This window comes from Mangifera indica, unplaced genomic scaffold (assembly GCF_011075055.1).
Source record: "Mangifera indica cultivar Alphonso unplaced genomic scaffold, CATAS_Mindica_2.1 Un_0053, whole genome shotgun sequence".
In the NCBI taxonomy this organism is placed as follows: domain Eukaryota; kingdom Viridiplantae; phylum Streptophyta; class Magnoliopsida; order Sapindales; family Anacardiaceae; genus Mangifera; species Mangifera indica.
This window is the reverse complement of record NW_025401145.1, coordinates 167765-195198: the sequence shown is the minus strand read 5'-3', so window position 1 is coordinate 195198 and position 27434 is coordinate 167765. Positions and strand designations below refer to the sequence as shown.

The following is a 27434-nucleotide window of genomic DNA, read 5'->3' as shown; positions in this document are numbered from 1 at the left end:
CAACAAGAGCTCCAAACTTTTCATGTCATACGATGACACTAAAGAGTGCCCAGAGTTCCATATATTACAGTTATAAAATCATTATCTAGCTCTGAGATCTACCAACTATATAACTATTATACCATGCAAAAAGATAATTATATATATAAGCGCCAATTTTTTCATCACATATATTCCACTGAAAAAGAATAGACAAAACTTCTCACTTTTCTCCTACTCCGGATTATTGTCTATGTATTTAACCTATTTTTAAATGTACTTAACACCAATCAAGAAGATCAAGAATAAATTATGCAAAAAAGTTTAACCATATCCTATAAATGAATATGATGGACCAAAACTACAAACAATAAAACCAGAAATTCAGTATCCAATTCAAATCAGAAACTAAAAAGAAGTACATTATCATAAAATACCAGATAAAATAAATGCCAGGTAAAGATATTTATACTAACCAAGTGTACATAATCCCTTAGAACTTATTGCATGAGAGCTTATTTAACAACAGAGAAGCAAAAGCCACACCTCTCATCCTTATTACTACTCCTGTAGCATTGGATTACCCTCCCTATCCAATTCCAATTCCTTATATAATTCCTACTTCTTGATCTTTTTGTGCTTCTTCGATCCCGGAACCTCAAATCTCCCAACAGGACATCCACACCTAGCACGAAAAATAAGCACAGCTCTACCATTAGGTGGCGCCATCTTCTTAAGCTCGGCCTCTAATTCTCTATGATGATCGCGATGCAATTCAAACAACCATTTTTTAACACCACTGCCAGCACCACTTTCCTTAACCAACTCCTCGGTCTCCAACTGAATATCAAATTCAGCAGCATTCCTCAAGCCCTTACAATTGGGGTTCCCGCATTTCCTTGTTGTACACAAAATTATAATCCAAACAACCATAGCAATACAACAAAAGCTAAGCCCTATTGATGCATAAATGATTGGGTTCCTAATCAACTCCTCTTTAACAAGATAAAACACGGGGACAAATATTTCGATTGATGTAAATATTACGACCTTAACATAAGGAAACAACAAGAAGCCACAGGCAGTCATAACAGCTAGCAAAATTACCAAATCAATGACAGCTGATCTAAACCTTGATCCTTCACAAGGAATTTTTGAACAATTTGGCGAACTGGGTATCTTTTTTTGCCCTGATTTTGGATTAAAATCACTTGAATTCACACAATTCGCCATCTTTAAGATTTGGTCAATGGAGTTGCAGACCGAGATTGAGTTCTGCATATAGACCATCGCAAGTCAAGATCCTGTTTTAATCAAAACCCAATACAATCCCCCAGAATAAAGAACAACCCAGTTGATTAAATCCCGAAAACATATAAAAATCAATTCAAATCGGATTATCACAAACGGTATCAATCTGGGCCACAAACGGATCAAGAAAATTCAAACTAAATCAAAATAAAAACTTTTTAGCCTAATATTAGGCACCAGCTTCAGAGAAGATGAATAAACAGTAACGACAACGAAAACACCTTTAAACATATAACTTATAAGAGAGAGTCAAATAATACACGCCAAGAAATGAAGAAGACGCTTGAGTTGAACCGCATGTAGAATTTTGTATGGGCTAATTCATGGGCTTTTGATTATGTTGATGATGTAATCATTTGATTTGAAAATGATTTGGTGGTGGGGCTTTTCTATGGGCTTTATAGGCCCACAAGTTCTTTCATGTTAGTATCTATTTATTGGACCTAAGGCCTAATTGTAACGTCGATTCAAGATAATTAAAAGTTTGTCAACTATTAATCATAATAATTAATAATTAAAATAATAATAATGTTCCATCACAAGTGACAAGTCACAACCTTTTCGCTTGTGCAAAAGTCCAAAAAGGAAAATATTTAAATATTGAAAAAGAAAAAAGTGGCATTTTACACGTGTCAGTGATCATCACCCTTGATTAAAATATAGATTTTTATTTGATTACGTGTTAATCTCTAATCATTTCATTTAATGTCACCCAATGAGAATTCTACAAGCGTACATACCAGCTTTTTTGTCGGGCCACGTGTTGACACCAGAGCGAATATCCATCTACAGAGGAAAAAACTCAGCCACTAGAAGCAGATTCTCGGGTTTAGCGGGAAGATGCTTAACACGTGTACTTAAAGGGACACGCGGGACAACGCCATTGGTTTCGGATTAAGATTAGGGTTGTTGGCTCTTTTTCACTTTACTTTTTGGTGGTGGGGCCTACCTAGAATTTTCTATGACGTGGAAGTTGCGTGGGCTCCACCTCACGTGTTACCCTTGACATTAGATGCTGATGTGGACATCAAGTTGGCTCAATTTTACTTTATTGTAATGAAATCGGTATCTCCGCCGTGGAAATGTGAACCCTAAAAAAACTCGGCAAAGCATCGGCAAAATGGGTGACATTTTTTTTTTCTATATTAATTCGTAAAAAATGTTTATTTTTTTCAAAATGATGACAAAAAAGAAAATGATTGAAATGAAAAATTAGATATAATGTAGCTCCATCTCCATGCATGTGAATTTTTTTTCTTTATGGTACAATTTTTTTAAGTTTAGTATTTAAATTGAATTTTTTAAATATAATATAATAGAGATCTATATATATGATAAATAGAGTTACATTTGATTCGAGCTATTTAAACACTAAGTCAAGTTTAAATTAATGATTGAATTATTTTCATAAATAAAATAAAGTTTAAATCGTTTAAAAATAAAATATATTTTGAGTTAAATCGGTTAAATATAAAGTTAAATTATTTTTAAATTGAATTCAAATCCCAATTAATTGATTTCAAACTAGTTTTTTCATATTTGAATATATCCTAAATTGGATTTTGTTCGTGCTCACCTCGAATCAAATATAATCATAGTGATAAGTGAATTATTTACTTGTATAATTTATAAGACGTGTTTTTAATGCATAACTATATAACCAATAATTATTTGATCATTTTCATGATTATCGATTGTTTGATTATCAAATATAGACAAAATCTAATTGTAATTGTTAAAATGATGCTATCATCGGACGAACACACCTATTGTATTGCTCTTATCCCTTATACCAAATCAATTTAAAAAGAAACAAGCATTTATGGACTAAAATTGACATACAAATTGCAAATTGGACTTTTGGAAAAGAGTCATTTCAACAACATTCATAGATAGAGATATAAAAAATTGACAAGACAAGAAGAGTCAAGCAATGGGCCAATTCTGATTTTCCCAAAAAAAAAAACCAACAAAAATAAAGTCACAAATAGATAAAATTAAGTTTGAAGTGTTATAATAAAAATTAAAAAATAATGATTAGAGACGACAACTTGATCTTAAATGTCAAGTCTTCACCCTACCTTGCATTATACAAGAAGAGAATTTTCCGACAATAGCAAAAACAAAAATAAAAACAATCTTCATAAACAAAAATGAAAATAAAATAAAATTTAATGTTTATTAATTGATAATAAAATAAATTCTAATGGCTTATTGATAACAAAATACAATAAAATTATGTGTACCTTATTTGAATATACAAATAAGTATATACTTATATATGTTATTATGTAATTGAACGATTTTTAATTAAAAATAAAGTAACATTTAATTATGTAATGACATAATAAATGTGTACTTATTATATATTTGAAATAAATACATATAATATTATTTAATAAAATATTAAATTTAAAAGAGTTTGTTTACGATTAATTCAAGATCGGTAAATTAAAAATTGAATTTGATTTAAAAATAATTTAACTTTGTATTCAAGTTAAGTTGACTTGAACTTAAATATTCATATTGATTTGAATTAATTAGTTTATGAAAAATAATCTAATCCTTGAACTTGAACTCCACTTATTAAATCTAAACTATAATTCGAATTACGATAGAATCCACCTTTAAATATAAGTCTTTATTATTATTATTTTTTGTAATCTACACATGATTGAAGTGTATGCTTTGTATAATAAACAATATTATATATATTTAATTTTAAATATTTGATTAAATTATATAATAATATATTATTTTAATATTTAATTAAATCCTCAAAACAAAGTTATCTGATTTGTTGTGGTGTAATATAAGGCAAAGTGTAGATATTCCTGCTAACGATTTACCAACACTAAAAGATTTTTTAAATTAAAAAATTGTGGAGGGACGCGAGCAAAAAAAAGGCTGGCGATGAATTAAGTGATTATTCCAGGCGAGGAGTTGAATTGAAAATTGGAAAAGAAAAGTAAAATTAAAAAAAAATTATGACGTGGAAACGAAGAAAAGAAAGGGAAGAGAATCAAAAAGAGGGAAGTAGAGAAAGATATCTTTTAAGGCCACAAAGCAAACTTGTGGCTGAGAACGCTTGAAAAGCGATGACGTGTCAGTCACGTGACCAACAACACCCCAACACAAAAACAAGTCATAAAAACACAACACAACACAATGCAACGCAATACAACATACCGTGTCTCAGATCTCTTCGTCTCTCTTCTGCTTTCTTACAGCAACAACCAACAAACAAAGCAATAAAATCACTTTCTCTTCTTCCAACACTATCCAAAACTCACCGTTTTATCTGTTTTCGTTTTTGGTTTTTGTTTTTCCTTTTTTTTGGGCTTTTAGTTTATCTTCTGGGGAGAAAGAGAATGGTGGAGCCGAAAGACCAGGGGATCAAGCTCTTTGGGAGGACGATTCCTCTGCCTGAGGTGTCCTCGGCTGCTCCTGCCGGTGGTTCTTTTGACGAGAGTATCGAACGGGATCCGTCCTGTTCGGTGGGTTCTTCGCTGGAGGAGGATAAGAACAGAGATTATATGGATGAAGAAGAAAGAGTGTGTGAAAAGGTACGAGATTTGAACTGTGAAATTGTCGGTTTTGAAAGTGACCCTTTGTTGGTGAGGTGAAAATAGGAAGTGGGCCGGTCTTTTTTTGGTTTGGTTTTTTGAGTTGGACTGAAATTAGAGATTTACTTGTTTTGGTTTGGATTTTTTTTGGTTCGTTTAGGTTATAATTCAAGTTAGGAACTTGCTAATTTTCTGCTCTATCATGGTTGATTTTGGCCATTTGATATTTTTTCTGCTTTTACTTTTCTGGTTTGTAGGGCAAATAATTTAATTTTTCATCAGAAAGTTTGGTAATTTCTGACTGATTGCTTTCTTTATTTTTGGCTCAATGATTATATGCAAAACATGGAATTTTCTTAGTCCATAAGTACTATTGAGTGGTCGCTGATGAGAATTTGGTGTTATAGCTACTTTATATTTGGTTTGAGTGTTAGTTATTGATAAGATGATCAGTATTTTATAGATCCTCACTGAAATTTCCATCTGATTTATTGCTATTTCATCCTCTTCGCGTCCTATCCGATTTCTATTATATGCTTTTAGCTAAGCTGTTAGTGCTCTGACATCATTTTGAAATTTGTCATGGGGACTGCTTGTTAACTCCAAAGAGTTGATGTAAGCCTTTTCTTGGGATGAATTAGAATGACAACACGGTTTCGTGGTTTCAATATTGTATGTCAGTTTTTTTGTACGCGTTAGAGGTTTGGGTTGAACTAATCCACTCTCTGCCACATGAAAGTTGTAAGCCCAATGGAGTCAGTCCAAAAATTTCTGATATTTGTTGTTTTTGGTTTTGATGGTTATTGTGACTATGGAATTTCTAATAATTTCAGGATCTACCGGGGGAAAAGCCTACTGAGACTAAACAGGAGGATGGATCCCCGCCAGTGTATTCTGAAGAGTCTTCAAATCCAGATGCAACTGCGGAGATGATTGAGAACCATAAAACACCATCTGATGAGAAGGAGAACACTACTTCAGAAACTTCAAAGATAGAAGAAGACCATAGTGAGCCTAGTACTTCACAAGAGAAGACTTTGAAGAAACCTGACAAGATTGTTCCATGCCCACGTTGTAATAGTATGGACACTAAGTTCTGCTACTACAACAATTACAATGTTAATCAACCACGACACTTCTGCAAGAACTGCCAGAGATACTGGACAGCAGGTGGGACAATGAGAAATGTACCTGTAGGTGCTGGACGTAGAAAGAGCAAGAACTCAGCTACACACTACCGTCACATAACTGTGTCTGAAGCACTGCAAAATGGTCGAACTGATGTTCCTAATGGAGTCCACCATCCTGCATTAAAAACTAATGGTACTGTACTCACCTTTGGCTCAGACACACCTCTTTGTGAATCAGTGGCTTCTGTTTTAAACATTGCTGATAAAACAATGAGAAATTGCTCTCCAAATGGCTTTCATAAACCGGAGGAGTCACAAATTCAACTTACTTATGGAGGTGGAGAGACTGGAGATGCTCATTCAAATGGATCTTCAATGACAGTTTCAAATTCAAAGGATGAGGCAAGCAAAATTGCACCACAAGAGGCGGCTATGCTGAATGGTCAAGGCTTCCCACCTCAATTGCTATGTTATCCTGTGCCTCCATGGCCTTACCCATGGACTTCAGCTCAGTGGACCTCTCCAGCTCCCCCGCCTGCATTCTGTCCTCCAGGTTTTCCAATGCCATTCTACCCTGCAGCAGCTTACTGGGGTACCATACCTGGTCCTTGTTGGATTCCTCAACCATCTTCTCCCAAAACTCCCAGTTCAGGTCCTAACTCTCCAACTTTGGGGAAGCATTCAAGGGATGAGAACATGGTAAAACAAAGCAACTCTGGAGAAGAGGAACCACATAAAGAAAATAATGCTGAGAAATGTCTTTGGATTCCAAAAACATTGAGGATTGATGATCCGGGAGAAGCTGCAAAGAGCTCTATTTGGAGAACGCTGGGGATTAAGAATGATAAGACTGATTCCATTGGTGGGGGAGGACTCTTTAAGGCATTCCAACCAAAGGGCAAAGAAAAGAATCATGTAGCAGAAACCTCTCTGGTCTTAAAAGCCAATCCAGCTGCATTATCTAGGTCACTAAATTTCCAAGAGCTCTCATAATTAGGTAGGTGATCAACTTGTAATTGTTTGAAGTGGTGCAAGCATCTTGGTGGTGTTTAACTGATCCCTACAAATCCACTCAAATTTACACACAACTGAGGTCATACACATTCACTATCCTCTTATAAAAAATCAACTGTCAAAGCAATTGCACGGAGAGGAACACTGTTATGTGTTCTCTCAACCTGTCATATCTCCAATAGAAAATGAGAGCTTAGCTGAGGTGGCAACTGATTTTTTTCTTGTTTCTGTTTGATGGCAGTACAACCGGATGCTTTTTGTTTCCCAGTAGATGGTTTGTGAGTTTATGTACATATTTATATATGAACTAGTGAGAACTAGATCAGCGTGAGTTTGTGTACCATAAATCCCAGGTGTACTCAAATAAATTTGGGAATGAAAATTAACTTCTTATTGGTATTTCAGTCTTCTGAAAGAATTTTAACTCCATCATGTCAAGTTTCCTGATGTGTTACCCAGCAGCTGTAACAAAATTGAATCTTTCTGCAGAATATGCATATCAGAAGCTTGGATTGAAGATTGTTCTTTGTTCATGTATATAAAAGGAAAAAAATTCAAGCGAGCAATTAAATCGGGTTCAATGGAGCCAAAACAGTGAATATTGGGGCAACTGAAGGTGGAGAGAAGAGGATATGGTAAGTGCCAGTTGACAAGACCAAAAAAAAAAAATTATCAGACCCTACACGTTGTAGATAGACATGAATTCTCATCACAAAAGGCCAAGTGCCTTTCTTTTGCACCCCATACAGCAAAACAACTAGCACCAAAAGGTAAAAAGCTGATCATAAAAGGTTATACTTTTCATCTTTTTTGGCTTTCTTTTCTTGGTTTTTCCTTTTTGTTTTCCTTTATGTTTTCCTCTAACCAAGCAAATATTTAATGAAAGCAAAACCGATCATATCAGGAGGAATATAGCATAACCACATACTATAATGCGTTGAATTTTCCGTACAGAAGTTGTAAACTTCTATGTAATGTAGAACTGTATAAATCAAATATATAATAAAATTCTGGTAGATAAATACATAGATAATGTGATATTTGGACTCTCAAAAATGGTCTAGATATTTTGTGATATTGTTGATGAATGTTTGGTGGGCATTTTTGTGAGCCATGAACTGGTTAGGGGACCCAAAGGCCAAAGCATGTGATGCTATTAAGTCTCTTTGCTTGGACTGCTCACTGGCTTACCCTACTCTCCTGGTGTCATTTTGCTCTTCATGGAAGGGCAAACTCTTTTTCTTTCTTTCCTTCTTTTTTCATCATATTTGGGGCCAAATAAACCCACACAAGAATGCTATGCTTTTTGATATAGGATTAAAGTCTCACACCTTGTAATAAGAATCCTAACATGCCATCATATTCCATAATCTTAGATTGATTGTACTTTAGCTCCTTGTTAATCTCAAGTAAACATTACAATGCTTACTTTATCTCCAACACTGACGTAATTGCAATTGAAAAATATAATGATGATTCCGACATTAAATTATACAAATTTTAAAGAAACACACTCCAAAAGTTAATTATTGATATTGAATAGTTTAAAATAATATAAATTTCATATTAAAAACCATATTTTTTTATATAGTATCTACGTCTATTACCTTACACTTGAATTCTCACACAATTTTAGTCCTACGATTTAAATATCGAGTCAATTTTGTTCAAGGTAGGCCCTATTAAATTTCAGCCACTAAAATTGATCTCCCAATAAATTTTTGATTATGACATTCATCAAGTGTACTTGTTAGTTCAAGTCTTTACTTTGCAAGGGAAAGGTGATTCCATCATAAATTGAAAACAGAATTTAATCAGCAAGCTCCCAAGTAATAGGAGGAGACCAAGACTCTCACTGCATGCCTGTTGAAAACTGTTGGGGTCAAAAAAAATCCGTAAACTAAACCAAATTGATATCTTAACTGAAAATTGGATCGAAAAACAAGGTAACAAAAAATCTAGTTTGGTTACCAATTAAAATATTGGTCAAACCGGTATTTTTGTAAATTGGTTAAACGATTGAGTATCATGGACCGGGCTTAGAGTGATTGGGCCTAAGAATCCACAGAGCCTTTCCATGTTTTTCATGATCACATCCTTGCTTTAAAAAAATGAAAATTATTTTAGGTTTCCAAGAAATTTCTCCGTTGTGATGAATCACACACTTTGATCATCTTCCACCATGACTTTGCACTGACCAAAATCTTCCACAATATGACTATCCCTCCCTCCCTCAATGACGTATTCATCATTATGTCATTTTTCATTTAAAATTGAATTTAGTTTACATCAATTACTTCAAACTTTTCCACTAATAATGCAAAATATTACGGGGAAAATGACTAAAAATGAGTATTTTTCACTGTAATTTCCATTGGAGTGTCACTCATTTTATCTGAAGTCTTCAGATTTGGATTAAATATTGACTTGATCAAAGCATCAATACAAACTCATTTTCCAGGTTTAATTTAAATAAAAATTAGAATAATATATAATTAAACAAAATTTATTTTTTGCTAATATAATTGTTGAGACTGGCCAAAATTTTATAAAAACAATATAATGGTTGACATAAGCATGCCACTGTGTTGAGCCTGGTCGAACCAATTCAACCAAATGGTTTGGTCCAGGTTTTAAAACATGCATTTTACCAACCTCCCTTCATTCACGTCCGAAATTGAGACAACGTGTGGGAAAAGAAATAAAGAATGCAAAGATTTCCAAGCACTAAAAATTCCACCCTGCTTGTCCAAAGTTTCCGAGCATTTACAGAAGTAAACATAAGAAATTATAACAACTATGCCACAATTGACTCTTGGCTGAAGGCTTTAAGTGAGATTCGAAAAACGGCAGCCCTCGATTTATTTCCAAGAAATTTCAATGGTTTTTTTTTTTTTTTAAACTCCAATTGTAGGGATTCTTACATGTAGGCCCTGATGTGTACATCCATTTGGTTCACTAAAATAAGAAAGTAACAATTGGTCCATATAAAATCAGAAAATATTTACTTAGGTCCCTTGGATAAGGATTGCAGGGTTGAATTCTATCTGTATCAAACTTAAGTAAGAGTTAGTTTGAGATTAACTTGAATCCAAAAGATATTGTTTAAGATCGATTCGAGATTAACTAATTAAAGCTTAAACTTGGCTCGTAAATGATTTCTTTAACTTTATATTAGATCTGAATCAAACTCAAATTCAAATGGTCAGATTAACTTAATTTTGGTTCATTTTCAATTTTTAATTTGAACTCGATTTGTTCATTATGAGTTTGAATAAATTGGAATGAATATAATATAATGGATAAACAAGATTACTAAATGAAACAAACATATTTGATTTGTTGTTTAAAAAATAAATCATATTCTTATATTCATCTCATTTAATTTTGTCTTAACTAATATTTTCAGAGTCAGACCAAACATAGATTTGACAAGAGAAAGTGGTTTGATCTAACTGATAATCCAAATGATAAATAATTTATAAAGATATTAAAAAAATTCAAGAGAATTTTATAATTAATCATTAAATATATAATCACTCTTACTAAAATAGAGATTTAAGACTTTTTTTACTTTTTATTTTAGAGGGTCAAAATGATACTTGAACAAAATATTAGGACCTAAAAGAAATCGTGCCTCATCTCGTAAAGGTCAACTTAAGGATAACGTGAAAGGCAGAAGCGGCAGACTCTTGGAAAATCCAAGAAAGAGGCAGGCCAGCCTGAAACACCTTTTTTAACCATTGAACCACCTAATACGCAGCACCACAGAAACTTCCAACCTGGCCGTTTCTTTCTTGTACTTTCCAGGTTTTTTTTCCGTAGACTCATGGCAATTTCCTCTCACCAAACAATACTCCGTATAAATATTTATAGCCTTTCCCTCTCTTTCCTCCACAATCAAATCAATGTGAAATATTCCTCTAGCTCTAGCAATCTGTTGATGGAATTGAACCATTTATAATATCTTATTCCAATGGAGAAATCATCATCATCATCTTCAGCTGACAAAAATACCCACCAGTCTTTCTTTTCCTTTGTCTTTGTTCCTTGCGTTATTGTTTCATTATTTGAAAGATTTTTCACTTTGGTCCACGGGGTCCATAATTTATTGTCAGGATTCTTGTTTTCTTTGTTCAAGCTTCATTCTTGCCATGCAGAAACTTGCAACGATCTCAAGAGCCGAGATTCTGCCGATTCCCGTAGTTATTGCTTCCAGGAGAAGCAAGATGACGGTGAAGGTGATGATGATGGAAGCCTGTTAAGAGAAGAAGTTGAGATGGTGATGAAAAACCTGACACTTTTTTGCGGCCCTGGAGGGGAGGAGCTGCCAGGAAAAATGGGTTCCAGGGAGTTTTCCGGCTTGTTTGAGGAGAAGGAACCGAGCTTCGAGGAAGTTAAGGAGGCGTTTGATGTTTATGATCAAAACAAAGATGGGTTCATTGATGAGAGGGAATTGCTGAGAGTTTTTCGATTGTTGGGAATGAAAGAAGGATTTGAGCTGGAAAATTGCAGAAAAATGATTGGAAAATTTGATGAAAATGGAGATGGAATGATTGATTTCAAAGAATTTGTAAAGTTTATGGAGAAAAGCTTTGTTGAATTGTAATTTTTTTTGCTCAGAAATTAATTACAATCAAAACTTGGCATTAAAAAATTCCGTGTTTTGAGTTTTCAGCTTTTTCCTGGTCAAGTTTTTGGTCCATAATTTTTTACCATATCATTCGAGAATTTTGAGAAAATAGTATTTGGGTTGCTCTGTCAATCTCTTACATTTTTCCAAAGTAAAATTAATTATATTTTAATCAGGATATCATTCGACTTGAGATTGTGTCTAAATAAAATCCTATTTCGAATTAATTCGAATAAAAAAGATTTAATTCAAAATAAATAAATTTTTGCTTGATTTCAGTGAAAATAATTTAATTTTGGATTTAATTTAACTGACTAAAACTCAAATATTGAACTCAATTCAAACTTCAGTAGTTTGGATCAATAGTATTGGATGTTACTATGATACTTCATGATTAAACGAACTCTCGCAAGCAAAGGCAAATTTTTATATGTTAACAAGACGTTTTTGATTGAGTTTGACTATCACTCCGTATTAAACTGACTACAACTATTATGATCATGGTATATTATCAATGAGTTTCAAACCTATGCTCTTGTACTTGAATACCTCTACCATTGCTGTTCAAGTTAGCTAAACACTTGTGCAAAGTGCTAATGACATATTGTTAGTACACCTATAAAATCATAGGATAGCTGGATTCAGAGAGATAATGTAATCTCTGTTCTTGATTCTGAGTATAATAACCACTTAAGAGTGTAGGCAGACTTAAGAAGGTAAAGGAGTCGTTAGATAAATTAAGTTTTGAGTGATGTAAAAGTACTCAATAACACTCAATTTCCTGAAAAACTGTAGTGAACCCAACATCTGTTTAATATAAGTTATCGATAAGTTCCATTTCAATCTCTTTCTTTACATGTGCTTTTATATTTTTTAACATCTTGGTTCTTTTAGGAATGATTGATAATTCATATTCTTTCTTGGTAAATTATAGAGGGGTTGAATGACAATACAACAATGTGCAAGAAAGCTGGGGCTTCCATTGATGAATCTTGTGAGATTAAATGGAACTCCCATTTAAAATAAACTATATTTGGGGGAAAAGCTGCTTCGTACATCATCTGGCTACTGGTGTATCATAAATGATGGAGCAGATATGCCTGCCATCGTCATGGGGTTCTCTGGGTACGTTGATTCATTTAGTTTTCCTTAACAGTGCACTAATCTATTGACTAAAAATCCTGTTCCTTTTTGGCTAATGTACGCTTTTTGAAACAGATTTAATTTGAGTAGGAAGCCTTTCCTTCTTGAAGTTGGGTTCTGGTGATTAGAAGGTTTACTGGGGGGAGGTACTGTTGTTGACAATGGGGCTATTTTTGTCACCTTAATATGCGACAAGGATGCTGTTCCTGGTGTGCAACCGTGTCCCCGTTCCGTGATGTCTTGGAGGGACTAGTGATTTTCAACCATGTGAGAATGGTAAAAGATTCTTTTTTCTTTCTTTCTTTTTTTAATTTACTTGTAATCTGATAGAAGATTTTCATTCAACGTACGAATCTTCATCTGTTATTAAAATTTTATGTGTTTCATGCTTGAAAAATGACACTTTGATACCCAAACTTATTTGGACAATTAAGTATTTACTTAATTTGTTCTTAAAATTTGAAGGAAAAGATGAATAAATCCTATCCTATGTGAAATTTTATTCTTTCTCCCTGCAAAATCTGGAAGTGCAAGAAGCAGATTTGGAAACATGTATGCTAGTCTGCAGATCATATACTCTGTTGTCGTATCCATATTCCTGGGTACTCTTTATTAAGAATTGTTGCTGTGGTCCAATCACAAAAGTGCTTTAGTTTTAGGCCAAAGGACTTATTCCCACCCAATCCAAACTCCTACCCTGCAATTTTTAAAAACTCGAACTTAACTACAACTAAATTTTCGTTAAAAGTTTCAGTTAAGATTAAGGGTAAAACTGATATTTAGTAAAAAATTAAAATTTCATCACATTTTTCTCTCTCATTTTTAAAAACTTATATTTTCCCCCAACCCAAAGTTTAAAAAGTGACAAAAACCCCTTTAGGGTTTGTTCCTCTTCCTCCGACGCTTACTTCTCCTTCCTCGGTTGTCGACCATTCTCCCGTCCCTCCTCATCTCTCCTCTGGTTTCTTAGACCGAAGGCTGAGGAAGGAGAAATTAGCGTTAAAGGATGAGAAACAAACCCTAAGGGTTTGTTGTCATTTTTCAGACCTTGGGTTGGGGGAAAAATGTAAGTTTTTAAATATGGGGGAGGAAAATGTGACAAAACTTTAATTTTTTTGATAAATGATGGTTTTACCCATAACCTTAATTGAAATTTTTAACCAAAATTTGGTTGTGGATAGGTGTTTGGGTTTTTGAAAGTTAGAGGGTGGAAGTGGGGGATTTCACTATACCTTGGGTGGGAATAAGTCCTTTGGCCTTAGTTTTAATGCATTGTCATTTCCTTTCTAGGTTTGCAGGCCTCGTTTAGTTTTGCCTTGGAGCAGATTGTTTTGCAAAATTCTAGACAAAATCTACTCTGCATTAAATAGTAGTAATTTTCTTTTAATACTTTGTGGTTAAAAGATTCTGCCTTCTTTATAATTTGTCCAAATATGCTTTTATATTACGTCTTTGGTGATCACAAGTTTTGTGGAGATGCTCAGTCTATACCAAAAAATGATGGATACACAGCACCTCTTTTCTGTGGGATTATAAAGTGGGGAACATGGCTTACCTGAAAAAACCTGCCAGGGCTCCCGACTACAGATTTGGTAAATTTCTTGTTTGCAATATTTTTGTGAGTTCACCTAAATTGCCTGCAATATCATGAAACCCCGAAAATACTGCTTCAATTAGTTGGTTACTGCCTTGAAGAAGTTTTTAATCCTGCTTTATTGCTGATCTGATGGCTTGAAATGGTCAGAACTAAGTGAAAAAACCTTTGACATGTGACCCTTAAAATACTGCTCCACTTTTCTGTGCATATCTATTTGTTGGTATGCTTGTTTTGTGAAGTGCATTAGTTTTGCTCACTGTGTGATGGGGTGTATTGCAATAATAGGAAATTGTATTTGCTTTCTTTTCACTATCATTTAATTTGGATGGAAAATGAACCGTTTTAAGTGTGGATAATGTTATATATACTTATAATGAGTATCAATTTAAATACTAATTATGGTGTGTTAATATGTGATTATGTGTTACTTTATTTATAATTTTAAATCACTCAATCAAACGTTGACATAACATTATTGATATTTGTTATAAGTGTTTATAGTATATTGATCAAACATTGATTAGTTATCAACTCTCTACTTCCCAACTGCACTGCAGGCACTGAAGGATTACATGTCTAGATCACTTTTCATCGAGAAAACTATTCAGGCAATCGGAACCCATTTCTCAGTGCAACCAGTAAACTCGGAAGCATTCGGTACATCTTCCAAAGCAAACTACTTGTTCATTCCACCAGACTTCTCACCAAGGAAGAACTTGAGGTAGCTTGTGAAACTCAGCCAGAGAACATCTGTGTAAATGTCCATGAATGAAAGGAAGAAATTTTTAGTTGGGATTGAACCAGGATGTCTTCACACTTGATTTGTCATTGTTCTGAGATAATTGTATTTGCTTAATTCTTGATATCTACTTAGTTGTGCCATTGAATGGAAAAATGATTTTTAATATTCATTGAGAAAAGATGTAAAATTTTCAACCTACCAAATACAATTTTATTTACATTTTTCTAGGTTTAATTACAAGTTCAGCCTCAACATAGATTGACTCAAGTTCTGGTTAAATAAATAATAAGATGATTAGAATTCACCAACTTGGAATGGAGGGAAGCTCAAACTTGGCTCGAAGTGGAGTTTAAAGCTTGTAGATCAGCTTATATCTATAGCTTGAATTTTTCACTTGAGTTTATGGGAAAACTATTGAAAAAAATGACACCATTTTAATTGTTATAAAATAACATCGTTTTATAATAGTTAAAATAACGTTATCTTATCAATCAAACAATTTGACTTGATTTAAACTATGAGTCAAGTTTGAATTGATTTAAATTATTTAATTAATTTGTAAGTTAGACCAAACTAAACATACTTAAGTTTGAATTCGACTTAATCTTAATTATATCTACAACCTTGGATTGAGACTCAAACTTGAGCCATACAAGCCCATTTGGTGTTTGAGCTCAGGTCTACCCCTACATATTTCCTGGATTCTTCCTGAGTGGGAATTTTCAGGAAACTGTGGGGGCCCAAACAATAAGTTGGCTTTTAGCCTCAAAACAAACAGAAAAGCACAAAAAGTATGAGGCCGGCCAAGATAGAAATAGAAACAGAGTCCTCGTGACAGAAGAAAAAGGATGTGAAAAATCCAAGTAAATCTGTGTGCGCACGTGAGTTGCAGAAAATTTGAGCTCATGGTGAAGTGAAGAAAAGTAGTTGGTCACAAGTAAAATCTTTAGCCTGAAATTCTGCAGGTCCATGAGAGAACTGAGAAGTATGTTTTGAATAGTCCCTTTATTTTGTCACTCACACAAGTAACACTCTCTCTCTCTCTCTCTCTCTCTCTCTCTATCTCTCTCTTCTTCCTCTTCTCCATAAACACACACATTCTTTACCTTCTTTCCCACTTGGGAGATCACCTGAAATCTCAGATTAAGAGTCCAATCATGTTATATATGTAGATTGGAAAAAATCTGCATTTTGACTCAAAAAAAAACTCTAAACAAAGTTTGAAATAGATTTAAGATTGACAAACTAAGACTTAAAAATAATTTTATTTTGGATTCAATTTGAGTCTATATAAACTGCAATGTCCACATAGGCTTTAACACAACTTGTTTGACTTATTCAAACTGGATTTCCATAATTCAAATTGAATCAAGCCCTATGTTGGGATGGATTTGATTAGAGTTGACTCAAATTGAATTCATGACTTGACTCAATTTGAGATCAACTCATTTATTCATTTGATAGTGTTTATCTTTTTAATAATATTGTTCATTCTATTGATAACCCTCTGATAATAATGCGCATTAACTTTAGTGATCTCAAACTCGTGCTAAATATTATGGTTTCGATCCAAGCTTAAGACTATTCTAAACCCTACTCAGATTGTATTAAATATACCCCTAGCCCTAGGGACAGCATAGTTGCAAAGAGCATTCTTATAACTGCATCGAAAATGAATAGAATTAATGTAGTGTTAGGAAATTATAGCTAGAAACATAAAGGATTTAGAAGATAGAATTATTATGAGGTGTTAAATGTATAGAGTGGGTAAGCAAGCAAACAAGTTCATTGATTCAAATTTGGAAAATATATTCTGTGAGAACATTAAATATGCTGATCCCTTCTTAAGAAAAGCTGTTTTGCTGACTTGACATGATGAGTGATGATATAGTGTTTGCACCTCAATATTTGGTTCAAATCCCTGCTCGTGAAAAATTGTGCTCTTCATGAAGCGGCTCCAATGCCAAGAAAATCTATAAATGGTGGTGAAATGTTAGTCTCAAAATGGCTGGTTGCTGTGGTATCTGCAAGTGACAGTGATGAAGATGATGGCTCAGTGATTGAGACTGGAGATGCCGCCGATGCCGATGCCATAGTCTCTGAGAAAGCTGCAGAATGGTGCTGGTAGTTTGATTGTTGCATTGGAAAATTATTGTCTACGGTATAAGGCTTGAAAATATTGAAGCTTGAGCTGTCTTGTTCCAGGCCTAAACTCATGTAATCTCCATTGTAACCTGCAAAAATAAAAATAAAAAAATGAAGTGATATTAAGAGAGGAAAAAAAAAGTGTTGCACTGAGAAAACCAGACATGGCAGATAAGCCAATGAAAGGAAGCACAAAAACCCAGATGAGAATCAACAAATTAAGTAACAAAAAGGTAAAGAATGACAAGAGGAAAAGACAAACCAAAAGGAGGTTTCTGATTTCCACAAGCGGCAAAATTAGGTCTTTGATTTTGATCATCATGAAGAGGGAGAAAGTTAAAGTTATTGCAGCTGCTTGTAGATCCAAGAAACAAATCTCCACCACCAGCAGCAATGGGAGGTGCAAATGAGTCGAGACTTTTTGCTGGATTTATGAAGCTGACATTGCTCATATTTTGAGCACAGTTTTGGTCAGTATTATGAACAGCAGCTTGGCTCAGTTTTCTCCTCCTATAAGCGCTGGATTGTTCTCTAAACTTCCTCGCCATTACAACATGCCAGTGATTTTTAACTGCATTATCAGTTCTACCAGGGAAAAGCCTCGAAATCATAGCCCATTTGTTGCCATAAACTCTATGAGCCGCCATTAGTCTCTCTTCCTCATCTTCACTGAAAGCTCTTTTGTCGATCTTCGGATCCAACTGATTAAACCACCTCAATCTGCAACTTTTACCTTAAAAAGAAACACATAACATTAATCTCAAGTGAAAAAGGTTTAACCTTTTATAGAGAAAAGCCAAGAAATCTAATCACCAGATCTCCCTTGCAACTTCTTAGCTATAAGGTTCCAGCTTTGAGGACCATAAAATGCAACAAGCTCCTTGAGTTTAGTGTCCTCTGCAGGTCTCCAATGCCCTCTGGAACTACTCTTTGACTGCCCACCACTATGCATTTCTTTCACAACATGATGATCCTCACTCAAGTTATAAGTGTTTTCTTCAAACCCATCAGAATCTTCTAGGTAACTAAGACTATTTTTCTCAGAATTTGTAGTAGTTGGAGCAGCATGGAGAGAACCCATGTGGGAAAACACCTCCATTGATGAGTTATTGAGGCAAGTAGTAGTAGTGGAATAAATATCGGAGCTGGCTGTCACTTTCTTAGTGACAGATGTAGCTGTTGTGGAACTGTTGCAAACTCATGTTCTAAAAGCCATAAATGGTAAAAGCAGGTGGCAGAAAAAAGCGATAAGAGAGAGAGAAAGAGTTAAAAGTGGTTAATTAGACGGCAGAAAAAACGTGGTTGGCTTTGTTGTAACAGAAATCCACACGGCCACTCATCATCATCTTCTTTGTTTAAGGACCTGAGCTGAGAGTTCTGAGTTCCTGACTACACTTCGACTCACCATCACCTGGATTTTGACTGTTTCTGTGGACTCATCTCTTTCACTTGTCACACACGCTACATCCTTTGTGTGATCAAGAAACAAAATCAATCCGAATGGAAACAAAGAAACTTAGGTTAGCTCCATTAAAATCAAATTTTTTATTTATTTGATATAGTATTATAAATTTGATAATTAAATCTAAAGCTTTTTTTATTCAACTAAAAAAAATAATTCCGGATTAAACCAAAAAAAGTGGCCTAACTTCTTCTACGAGTTTAAATTGGTAAACAATATATTTAATCTAGATAATTTTGTTATCAAATGAATTATGATTCACTCTGAATTTCTTATCTTTTTAACTAAACTGTTGTTAGGATTTATATGATAACAAACTCGTTCAATTAACTGATTTTTTTTTTATTTTTCACTTATAAGATATATGATAGAGAAGTAATACTACATGTAATAATAGTAATAAATTTATATGATAAATAATTTGATTATTTATTTTAATATATGTTTTAAAATTATTTAATTATATGATGATATATTAATTTATTTATACTCATTGATAAATATCTATTATTTATACGTAAAATATTATTACTAGGGGGAATTGATCCAAGTGGAGCTAAATTTGGATCAGTTTTAGCTCAAATTAATGTCCAACTTAAGTTTGATTGAGTTAATATACAATGTCAATAGAGGATTGATGATAAGATAAACATGTCGATAAAAGGTAAACAATATCACTAATAAAATAATTAATGTTATCGAATAAATAAAGAAATTATTTTAAATCAAACTATCAAATTAAAACGTTAATTTGAGATTAATTTATTTGAATTAAATTAGGTGAGATCGTACTCACCCTCAATTATTGCAAGTTAAAATCACTCTGCAAAACCTGGACGAGTGAAGTGTGCGGTTTACACTCCAAGACTATGGAGTACAACCGGTGCCCCATTTTTTTCTGCCTTTTCGACATTGAATGTTTGTTTTTTTCAATGATAAACTTTTATTAGGGTTGAATCACCCCTTTGCGTTCTTCTCTTCTTGCATTTCTCTGGGCAAGCAGTGTCATTCATGAAGAGTATGTCCAAGAGATTCAAACAAAAGAAAACTCTCGATAGAACACTCAAACTCTCTCTCTTTAAATATGATGGGGTGTCTCACTATCAATTCACAAAAAAGGCTAACTGTTTGCCTGAGTCCAAGCCTTGGTCCCCTGCAAAAAGCTCACCATTCACAAATCAATAAACAAGGACTTAAATTCAAAATAAAATTTTATCAAATGTTTTCTTATTTTTTAATACTAAATGACAAATAATACCATGTGGCTTTCCCGGAGGTCTTATATACCGTAGTGTTTTATGTATGGCTGATCGAATATTAATGAATATAAATAAATTGATGTGTCAATTAAATAATTTGAAAATAAAGATGATATGTCAATTTATTTATATTCGTTAATACTTACTGTTTATATAAATAACATTATTTTTTTTATATATAAAGTAAAGGGAGAAGGACTATTTCCCACCCAACTTTTGATGCGTTTTCAAAATACCATCCACAGCAGATGAAAATCCACTTTTTTCACCCATGAGCAAACTGCCGTCCAATTTTTCAGTTAGGGACAGGGGTAAAATCATCATTTACTATTTAAAACCTTAAAACTTTAAAATTTTACCGTTTTCCCCTTCTAGGTTTTAAAAAATAATGACTAACCTATCCTTAAAGTTTGAAAAGTTTACATTTTACCCCTGGGGTTTGCTTTCTTCTCCGGCCACCACCAACGGTCGACGCATTCGATCGATCTCCCATCTCTGACTACAAAGGATGACGAAGGACGACCCTTCGTCACCTAGATCTGGATGGCGAAACGTCATCCAAATCTGGAAGAACAGACGAAGGATGATGCTTCGTCGTCGTGTTTGGACGACTCGATGAGCGACGAAGGAAGGCGAAGCGTCATCCTTCGTCGTCTGGGTGGAGCGACAAAGAGAGACCTCTTCGTCGCACTGTGCGATGAGGAGATGAAGATCTTTTCGTCGCACCACCGCCGTCGCACTAGGAGAAGGAGGAGGCCGGTGACGACGCCAGAGACGACGTCGGGAGATGAAGTTGAAGAATGGGAGTGAAATGCTAGTTTTGAAAGTTATGAGGGGCGGTTGTATTTTGAAAAATATGGAAACCCTAGGTTTGGGGGTGAAAATGTTAGTTTTCAAAGTTTAAAAACTTTAGGTAAGGTGAAAATGTTAGTTTCTAAAACCTAAGGGGGGTGAATGGTAAGACCCTCACATCAATATTGAGAGATTAAATTAAAGGGTATTTTTGTCATTTTATCTAATAAGGGTAAAATAGACATTTTACCCTTATACAAACAGAAATCATCCATATTAATTGCTCATAGGTGAAAAAAGTGGATTTTCATCTGCCATGGGTAGCACTTTAAGAACACATCAAAAGTTGGGGGTGAAATAGTCCTTCTCCCTAAAGTAAATTACATTTTACAAGCCAAGGTTTGTGTTAAAAACACTTTTTCACCTCTAGATGAAACAATGAATACTTTTCTATTCAAAATCAAATTCTATTAAAAAAATTAAATGTGTATGGGTAAAACTATATAACTATCCATAAAATTAAAAAAAAACTAAGGTTTTTATGACCCAAATGTATTAAATATGATAATTTAACTCAAACTCTTTGTCAAATCATTTCTAAAGAGCTTAAAAACTTATAAATAAATCTTTGTAATTCTTTGGATACTCTAGCTGCTAGCATCATTCCTTTACCACTACCATGATCTTATCGTTATCAACCTTCACTATTGTCATCGTTGTGATATCAGTGGTTATTGACGATAAAATTTACTCAAGTTTTCAATCGAGTAAAGGCTATAAGATTTAAGGAAAGTAAATTGTAAAGACTAATAATTTTGGATGGATTAAAGCCAAAGTAATCTAGAACAAGATCAGCATGAGTTTTGCTAAAATACGGAATAACCAGTTTGAGTTCAAGTTAGGCGGACTTGAATGGTGAATAGTGATACTAGGAAGAAGAAGAAGAAAAGTTGTTAAAAAAGAAAAAGAAAAATGGCTAAATAAAAAGAGGCGTAGTGCGATGACACAAGTGAACTCTCAAACTCAAACTGAATTATCAAACTGGAGTTTCAACTCATCTTTAGATTGCTCAAGCTAAACATGAATTTAAAACTTGAATTGGTTGGATTTGAATCCCTCCTAACAAGTGTTGGATAACTTGAAATTTCCAAGATTCAATGCAATTATTTGTTTCAATTAGTTTGTTCAGTATCTATTGTTTGAAATCTCAATATCACTGACACATGCTATTATTATTATTATTTTTGTAATTATTATTATTATTATTTTTTTTATAATGAGGAATCTCACTTGAACCATTACATTAGATTGAAACCAACTACATCAAATAGGACAAACTCTAGGTCTTGAATCAGGTAAATCAAAAATTTGATATTGATATATCGTCAGAAAAATCTTGAACTTACACTCTCTTATATATAAAATGTCCTTTTTTGCTACTCAAATCAACCTTTGGAAGTTACATATACCTCTCTCTTGTTTCCATCCAAGGTGTCTATCATATTAATTACAGTGCATGGCTTTTAAATAAGCAGCTACTGTGAGTGACAGCCAGGCCAGATTACTGCAGGGTAAGGGAACGAAAAACTAATCAGAAGGGAACGATAAATATATACAAGCTTACTTTCAAACTTGCATGGTAAGTCTAGTTTCACTTCAGGGTCAAATATCATTGCAACTCTGGAAAACTGAGGTTAAACAGTACTCTAGAGAGTGTGAAATTAACCAAAAAAAAATTGTAAAGAGAAAGCATATCAAAATAGGGTCACCAAACAATCGTGACGGTCCTCATTCAAGAGAATAATATCCATATTTTTACATTATGATTGTTATTCATAAGAAAAATCAAACTAAAATTCTAATTTTTAAATGAATTTACAAACTTGGGGACTCCATATATATCAGCATATCATATTATAGACGAATTGGTCATTAATTCCAACATTAGCTTAATTGGAATTACGGGGAGAAATTTTAGAAGATAAATTGTTGTTAGTTTCCTGTAAAAGTCAGGATTAAATCATATATCTATATTTCTGTTTTAGGTTGTGGCTTAATTATTCACACTTGCAGATTTGCCTCTTTGTTTGTAGCAATGTAAATCTTGCCAAGTAAATATATGTCATAAAATACTCAAAATAATGATAACAAAGCCCGAGGCCAGGCCTTAAGGTTTTGGGCTTACATTAGAGTGCGTCTCTTCATCATCAGTAGAATGAATCTCTACGCTCAACCAAAAAAAAAAAAAAAAACTCATATGAGAGCAGGAGGCTTAAAAATTGGTAACTTCTGTCTTATCTTACGTCGTTAACAAATGTATGTTCTGAGGTTCAGTTTGTGAAGACAAACATATGTCCATTTGAATCTAAGTTCATGGTAAAAGAATTGTGCGGCGGATCCGAGCCAAGTGTGAACAAGTTTTAGCTCAAACTTGCTTTGAATTCAAAAAGTTATACTCAATTAAGTTGGCCATGATGTTTGTTTAGGGTGGATACGAATTGAGTTAAGTTTCAACATTCTTAAATTGAGTTTACCTTGAATGAAAAATGGGATGGCTCAAGTTCGACTCAATCCCTAATTTGAAGCTCCGATCGGATTTATGACTCAAATTTATAGTTTGAATAACTCGAATTTGCAGTTCATTGATAAAATGATATCATTTTACCCAATAGTAAGAAAAATAATATTAGTTTGATAAATTGTTTGATAAGATTCAAATCGAATCGAAAGTTAAATTGAACTGAATCAAACCATCCGTTCAGCTCAAAAGTTAAACTGAGTCAAACTTCCTCTAACTAAAGTTTAGCTTGGTTTAGAAACAAGTTGATCCTATCAACTTGAGTTTGATTCAGGTTCAACCTAAATGAATTTAATCTGAATTGAGTTGGTTTTTATAACAAAACTGATCCAATTTAAGTTTAGCCTTAAGGTTGATAGAGAAGTTGCCGAAAAAAGAATCTATTGAAAACTTATTGGATTTAAATTAAATTGATTCAAACTCAAATTAAGACTATTTATACTTTAATTTGATTTATTCAAACCAAATATTGAATTGACTTAATTCAGACTTAACCTAACCGTAATTGTGCAACTACACTTTCCAACAGTTATGTCTGTGTGGCATCACGGCAATACATGGCCATTAATTAAAAAACTTGACTAAAGAAACAACTTCAAATAACTCATGCAATGCAAGATTGTAAGTTTCTAACAACAAAATGCTGATCAAATCAAATCTTGAAGGCCTAACAAGTAAAAAAATCCGAACACTCATCAACAACAGCATACAACAGAAGAAGCATTTTCTAACTAGTAATGCATGGCAGTGCATCGCTCCATCTGTATCTATCAATCTCACACTCTTTCTTCTTGGGGGCATCTAAAATTAATGAAGATACATAAATATGTGGACCCATCAACACTCGCATGTCGGTATATTGATTAGACACCTTAGATATTCTAATGTCCTTTAAGGTCGGGTTTGAATTTTAAATTTAAATTTATTTAAATTAATTAAAAATATTTTCTTAAATATTTGTATAAAATAAATAGTATTACTGATAAAATAAATAGTATTATTAATAAGATAAATAATATTATTAAAAAGAGAGTTGAGTCAAATTCGAATAGAGCTATAGAGTTAAAGTTCTAGTTTGAATTTGATTCGATTTGAATTAAATATCAAATTGAATTGAATTGATTTAGATTCAATCTTAATTAAAGTTAGATTTGAGTCAAATCGAACTCAAATATGAGTTGATTTGAATTTAATTCAAATTTATTATGACCAATTAAAAAGAATTTAATCTGAATTTAAATTAATCAAAATTATTATAAAAAAAAAATATTAATAAAATAAATAATATGATCAGTGGATTCAATAACTATAACCTACAGGATGAATATTTCACTAGATGAAAATTTGTACTGAACTCAAATTAAAATATTTAACTGAAAACCTTAATTCGAATTTGTTTCACATAAAATTGAACTAACTTCGTTGGAATCCACCCCGGCCCCTAATGTCGCTTAGCGTACCAGCTGGCTCACACACACACAGAAAAAATTAATTTGAAGCAAGAAATTTGTCGGGCACGTTATAAATTTTCTCCATTACCATTAAGGCAGAAGGACCTACTTACCCTGCACTGGTGTTTTGAGAGTTGGGGTGGGGCTCAATGCCTGCAGAAGAAAGGGAAAGCTTGTTGACGGTGCAAGTTCAACCACATGTGTATTTTCAGTTTTATTATCAAGTTAAGAGTTTGAAATGATTTTAAATCTTGCATCTCTGGTGCCCATGTGGTTAACAGCTTTGATTTGATGAATGAAATCTTGGGATAATGACATTCATGTTAAGGGTGAATTCAATCTGAGCTTAAGTTTGTGATAAACTTGTGTTAAGATCGATTTTATATACCTAATTTAAATTGATATATAATATTATTAAAAATTTGTCATCAAGATAAACAATATCGTCGTAAGAGTTAACAATATTTATTAGATAGATAAATAATATTATTAAATAGATAAATGAATCATTATTGAATTAAAACTCTAACTAAATATCAATTTGTTTAATTTGAATGATGAATTAAAACAAAACTAATTCGAATTGAATTTATCCTTAATCATTACCAATAATAACAACTTAGAAAATGGCGTTTAAAATTAGGGTTATGTTACAATATCAAGGGTAATGTTATCCTTAATATTGACTATGATTCAATTGTTACAAAGACATGAATAGTTAAGTGCCTCAACAATGATATAATAATATGAATTAACAATGAGTAAATAAATTTATGTGTTAGTTGAAAAAAGAAATAGGGAAAATTTTAAATTTTACATTTAATGGTAAAAACTCAGATACAAACATGATGGTATTCAGCAGTTGCAATAGCTTATTACAGTGCTACGTTACCAAAGCACTTTTTTTATGAATTGGCAACAAAAGGGCAGTAAAAGCACTTACAGCTTCTCTCCCTAGGCCTGCCATGAACGGCAGAATCTCAGAATCATATTAAAACAACAAAGGGCCATTTCTGAATCAGTCTTTTGGCCCCATGCAAAAATATCTACGATCTGATGACTAATACCGATACTGCCCTCCTGTATATGTCTGGCCAAAGGACCAGCCAGCAGGGGCAACATTGTAAGACACCACACTGCGACCGTCACTGGTGGTTACAACAAAAGAGAGGCTTTGCCCATTAAGGTAGGAGTTGCTTTGCCAATTTTGGCCCCAATTTCTTGACATTGGCTGCCATCTTGTCTTTGAGCCTTTGATTGACACTGCATGCACATCACCAGCTCCTCCGACATTTGTTATAAGGACCAAGTTGAAATATGAATGACCATTTATAGTGAACCTAATCCCTCCGCTTCTCTTGCATCTCACCCTGCAAAAATTGCCAATCCATTCCCCAGAATTAGCCTTACTTGCTGTAATGTTGGGTATAGGTAGATATCCTATATGGTTAAATAGATTTTATGTTTAAAATACACAATACCTTAATAATAAATGAAGTTTTTGTTACCTTCTGTAGAGTACAGGAACAATACCAGCTTGATATTGAGCAATGTGTTGGAAGATGGGCTGAGAGAGATCAAAGTGGTGGTTTGGAGGGTCACACCAGCCACCAGGAGGGCAGAAGTTAGTAGCAGTGACAGTAATGGAGCCGGGAAGGCACCAATGAGGGTCATTAACACACATGAGCTGATAGCAAGCTCCGCAGCTTAAACCATTGTTGAACAGTGCAGTGCTGAGGGCTGCAGTGTTTGTTCCATAGCCTTGACTGTACAAATTCGCATATCCACAAGCTCCTCCTTCAAAAAACACCAAAAAAAGAAAAAAGTCAAAAATATGTTATATTATTACGGATTGATAGCTCTGGTAACTTCACATACCCATTGTCCCAGAAGCATCACCTCCTCCATAGAAAGTGGCATGAGCATTAATCCAACCACCGCCATAATAAGCCTGAACAGAAGAGACCATTGAGAGAAACCCCACCAGAAGAGTCCCCAGAAGAGCCATTTTTGTTTCCTTCCTGCACAAGAATTTGAGTACCCAGTTCAGCATTGTGCAAAATAGTAGTAAGTACTATAAATAATGACTACAAAGCATATAGTTTTCATGATTTTGAAAGCAGTTTTATGAAAGAAAGAGAAAATTGTTGCAGGAAAATGAACCTGGAAAGTAGTTGTTTGAGGAAATGAAGAAGAAGGGCAAGGCTGAGGAGAATTAATAGAGGTTAGTCAACATCAAACCTGACAATCTTTGAGGTGTTGGTGGCATGCAACTGTTAAGTGGTTTTGGAACTGTGTTTTTTACAGAAACAACGTGGTTTTAAGAGCTTTTACAAGCGGTTTAGGGCCACAAACCGCGTGATTCTGAAGTTGTCCGGTAGGAAAATGCCAGGAGAACAAGTCCATTCAAACAGTAACAACATTTTTTTTCATTATTCAAAGATTTACAGATGCAGAGTGAATACTCAGCTGAACCTCAACTTATTTGAATTGGTGTATAAAATCATCAGAAGTTTAACGACAGATTAAACAGTCTTGTTGATGAGATAATCAATATTATCAGATGGATAAAAAATACGGTTAGAGAGTTAAACATGCCAAACTTGATTTGAGCTACTGACTATAAATCCAA

The 27434-nt window shown here is 33.7% G+C and overlaps 5 protein-coding genes across 7 annotated transcripts; 2 read left to right on the top strand and 3 right to left on the bottom strand.

Annotated features, from left to right (window-relative positions):
* Positions 1 to 352: 352 nt before the first annotated feature.
* LOC123206903 (uncharacterized protein At5g19025-like) lies at positions 353 to 1539 on the bottom strand. Its single transcript, XM_044624179.1, has one exon. The coding sequence runs from the start codon at positions 1267 to 1269 to the stop codon at positions 598 to 600; it is 672 nt and encodes a 223-aa protein (XP_044480114.1). The 5' UTR covers positions 1270 to 1539; the 3' UTR covers positions 353 to 597.
* A 2915-nt stretch (positions 1540 to 4454) lies between these two features.
* Positions 4455 to 7404, top strand: LOC123206898 (cyclic dof factor 2-like). Of its 2 annotated transcripts, none has more exons than XM_044624171.1 (2): positions 4455 to 4856; positions 5690 to 7404. In XM_044624171.1, exons 1-2 carry the CDS (start codon positions 4662 to 4664, stop codon positions 6977 to 6979), a joined length of 1485 nt encoding a protein of 494 aa, XP_044480106.1. In that variant the 5' UTR covers positions 4455 to 4661; the 3' UTR covers positions 6980 to 7404. The 2 variants fall into 2 exon arrangements, with proteins under 2 accessions (XP_044480106.1, XP_044480107.1); XM_044624172.1 differs by lacking the exon at positions 4455 to 4856 and adding an exon at positions 5573 to 5597.
* A 3479-nt stretch (positions 7405 to 10883) lies between these two features.
* LOC123206920 (probable calcium-binding protein CML45) lies at positions 10884 to 11677 on the top strand. The gene has a single exon (XM_044624205.1). The coding sequence runs from the start codon at positions 10977 to 10979 to the stop codon at positions 11607 to 11609; it is 633 nt and encodes a 210-aa protein (XP_044480140.1). The 5' UTR covers positions 10884 to 10976; the 3' UTR covers positions 11610 to 11677.
* A 5146-nt stretch (positions 11678 to 16823) lies between these two features.
* Positions 16824 to 18379, bottom strand: LOC123206918 (transcription factor MYB56-like). The gene is made up of 3 exons (XM_044624201.1): positions 18074 to 18379; positions 17523 to 17993; positions 16824 to 17349 (listed from the first exon to the last, which is right to left on the bottom strand). The coding sequence occupies exons 1-3, from the start codon at positions 18357 to 18359 to the stop codon at positions 17060 to 17062; spliced, it is 1047 nt and encodes a 348-aa protein (XP_044480136.1). The 5' UTR covers positions 18360 to 18379; the 3' UTR covers positions 16824 to 17059.
* Positions 18380 to 25597: 7218 nt separating this feature from the next.
* LOC123206926 (expansin-A5-like) lies at positions 25598 to 27097 on the bottom strand. 2 transcript variants are annotated; one of them, XM_044624214.1, is made up of 4 exons: positions 26966 to 27097; positions 26681 to 26823; positions 26311 to 26599; positions 25598 to 26172 (listed from the first exon to the last, which is right to left on the bottom strand). In XM_044624214.1, exons 2-4 carry the CDS (start codon positions 26808 to 26810, stop codon positions 25863 to 25865), a joined length of 729 nt encoding a protein of 242 aa, XP_044480149.1. In that variant the 5' UTR covers positions 26811 to 26823; positions 26966 to 27097; the 3' UTR covers positions 25598 to 25862. The 2 variants fall into 2 exon arrangements, with proteins under 2 accessions (XP_044480149.1, XP_044480151.1); XM_044624216.1 differs by having other exon boundaries at positions 27044 to 27064.
* Between the last annotated feature and the right edge of the window lie 337 nt (positions 27098 to 27434).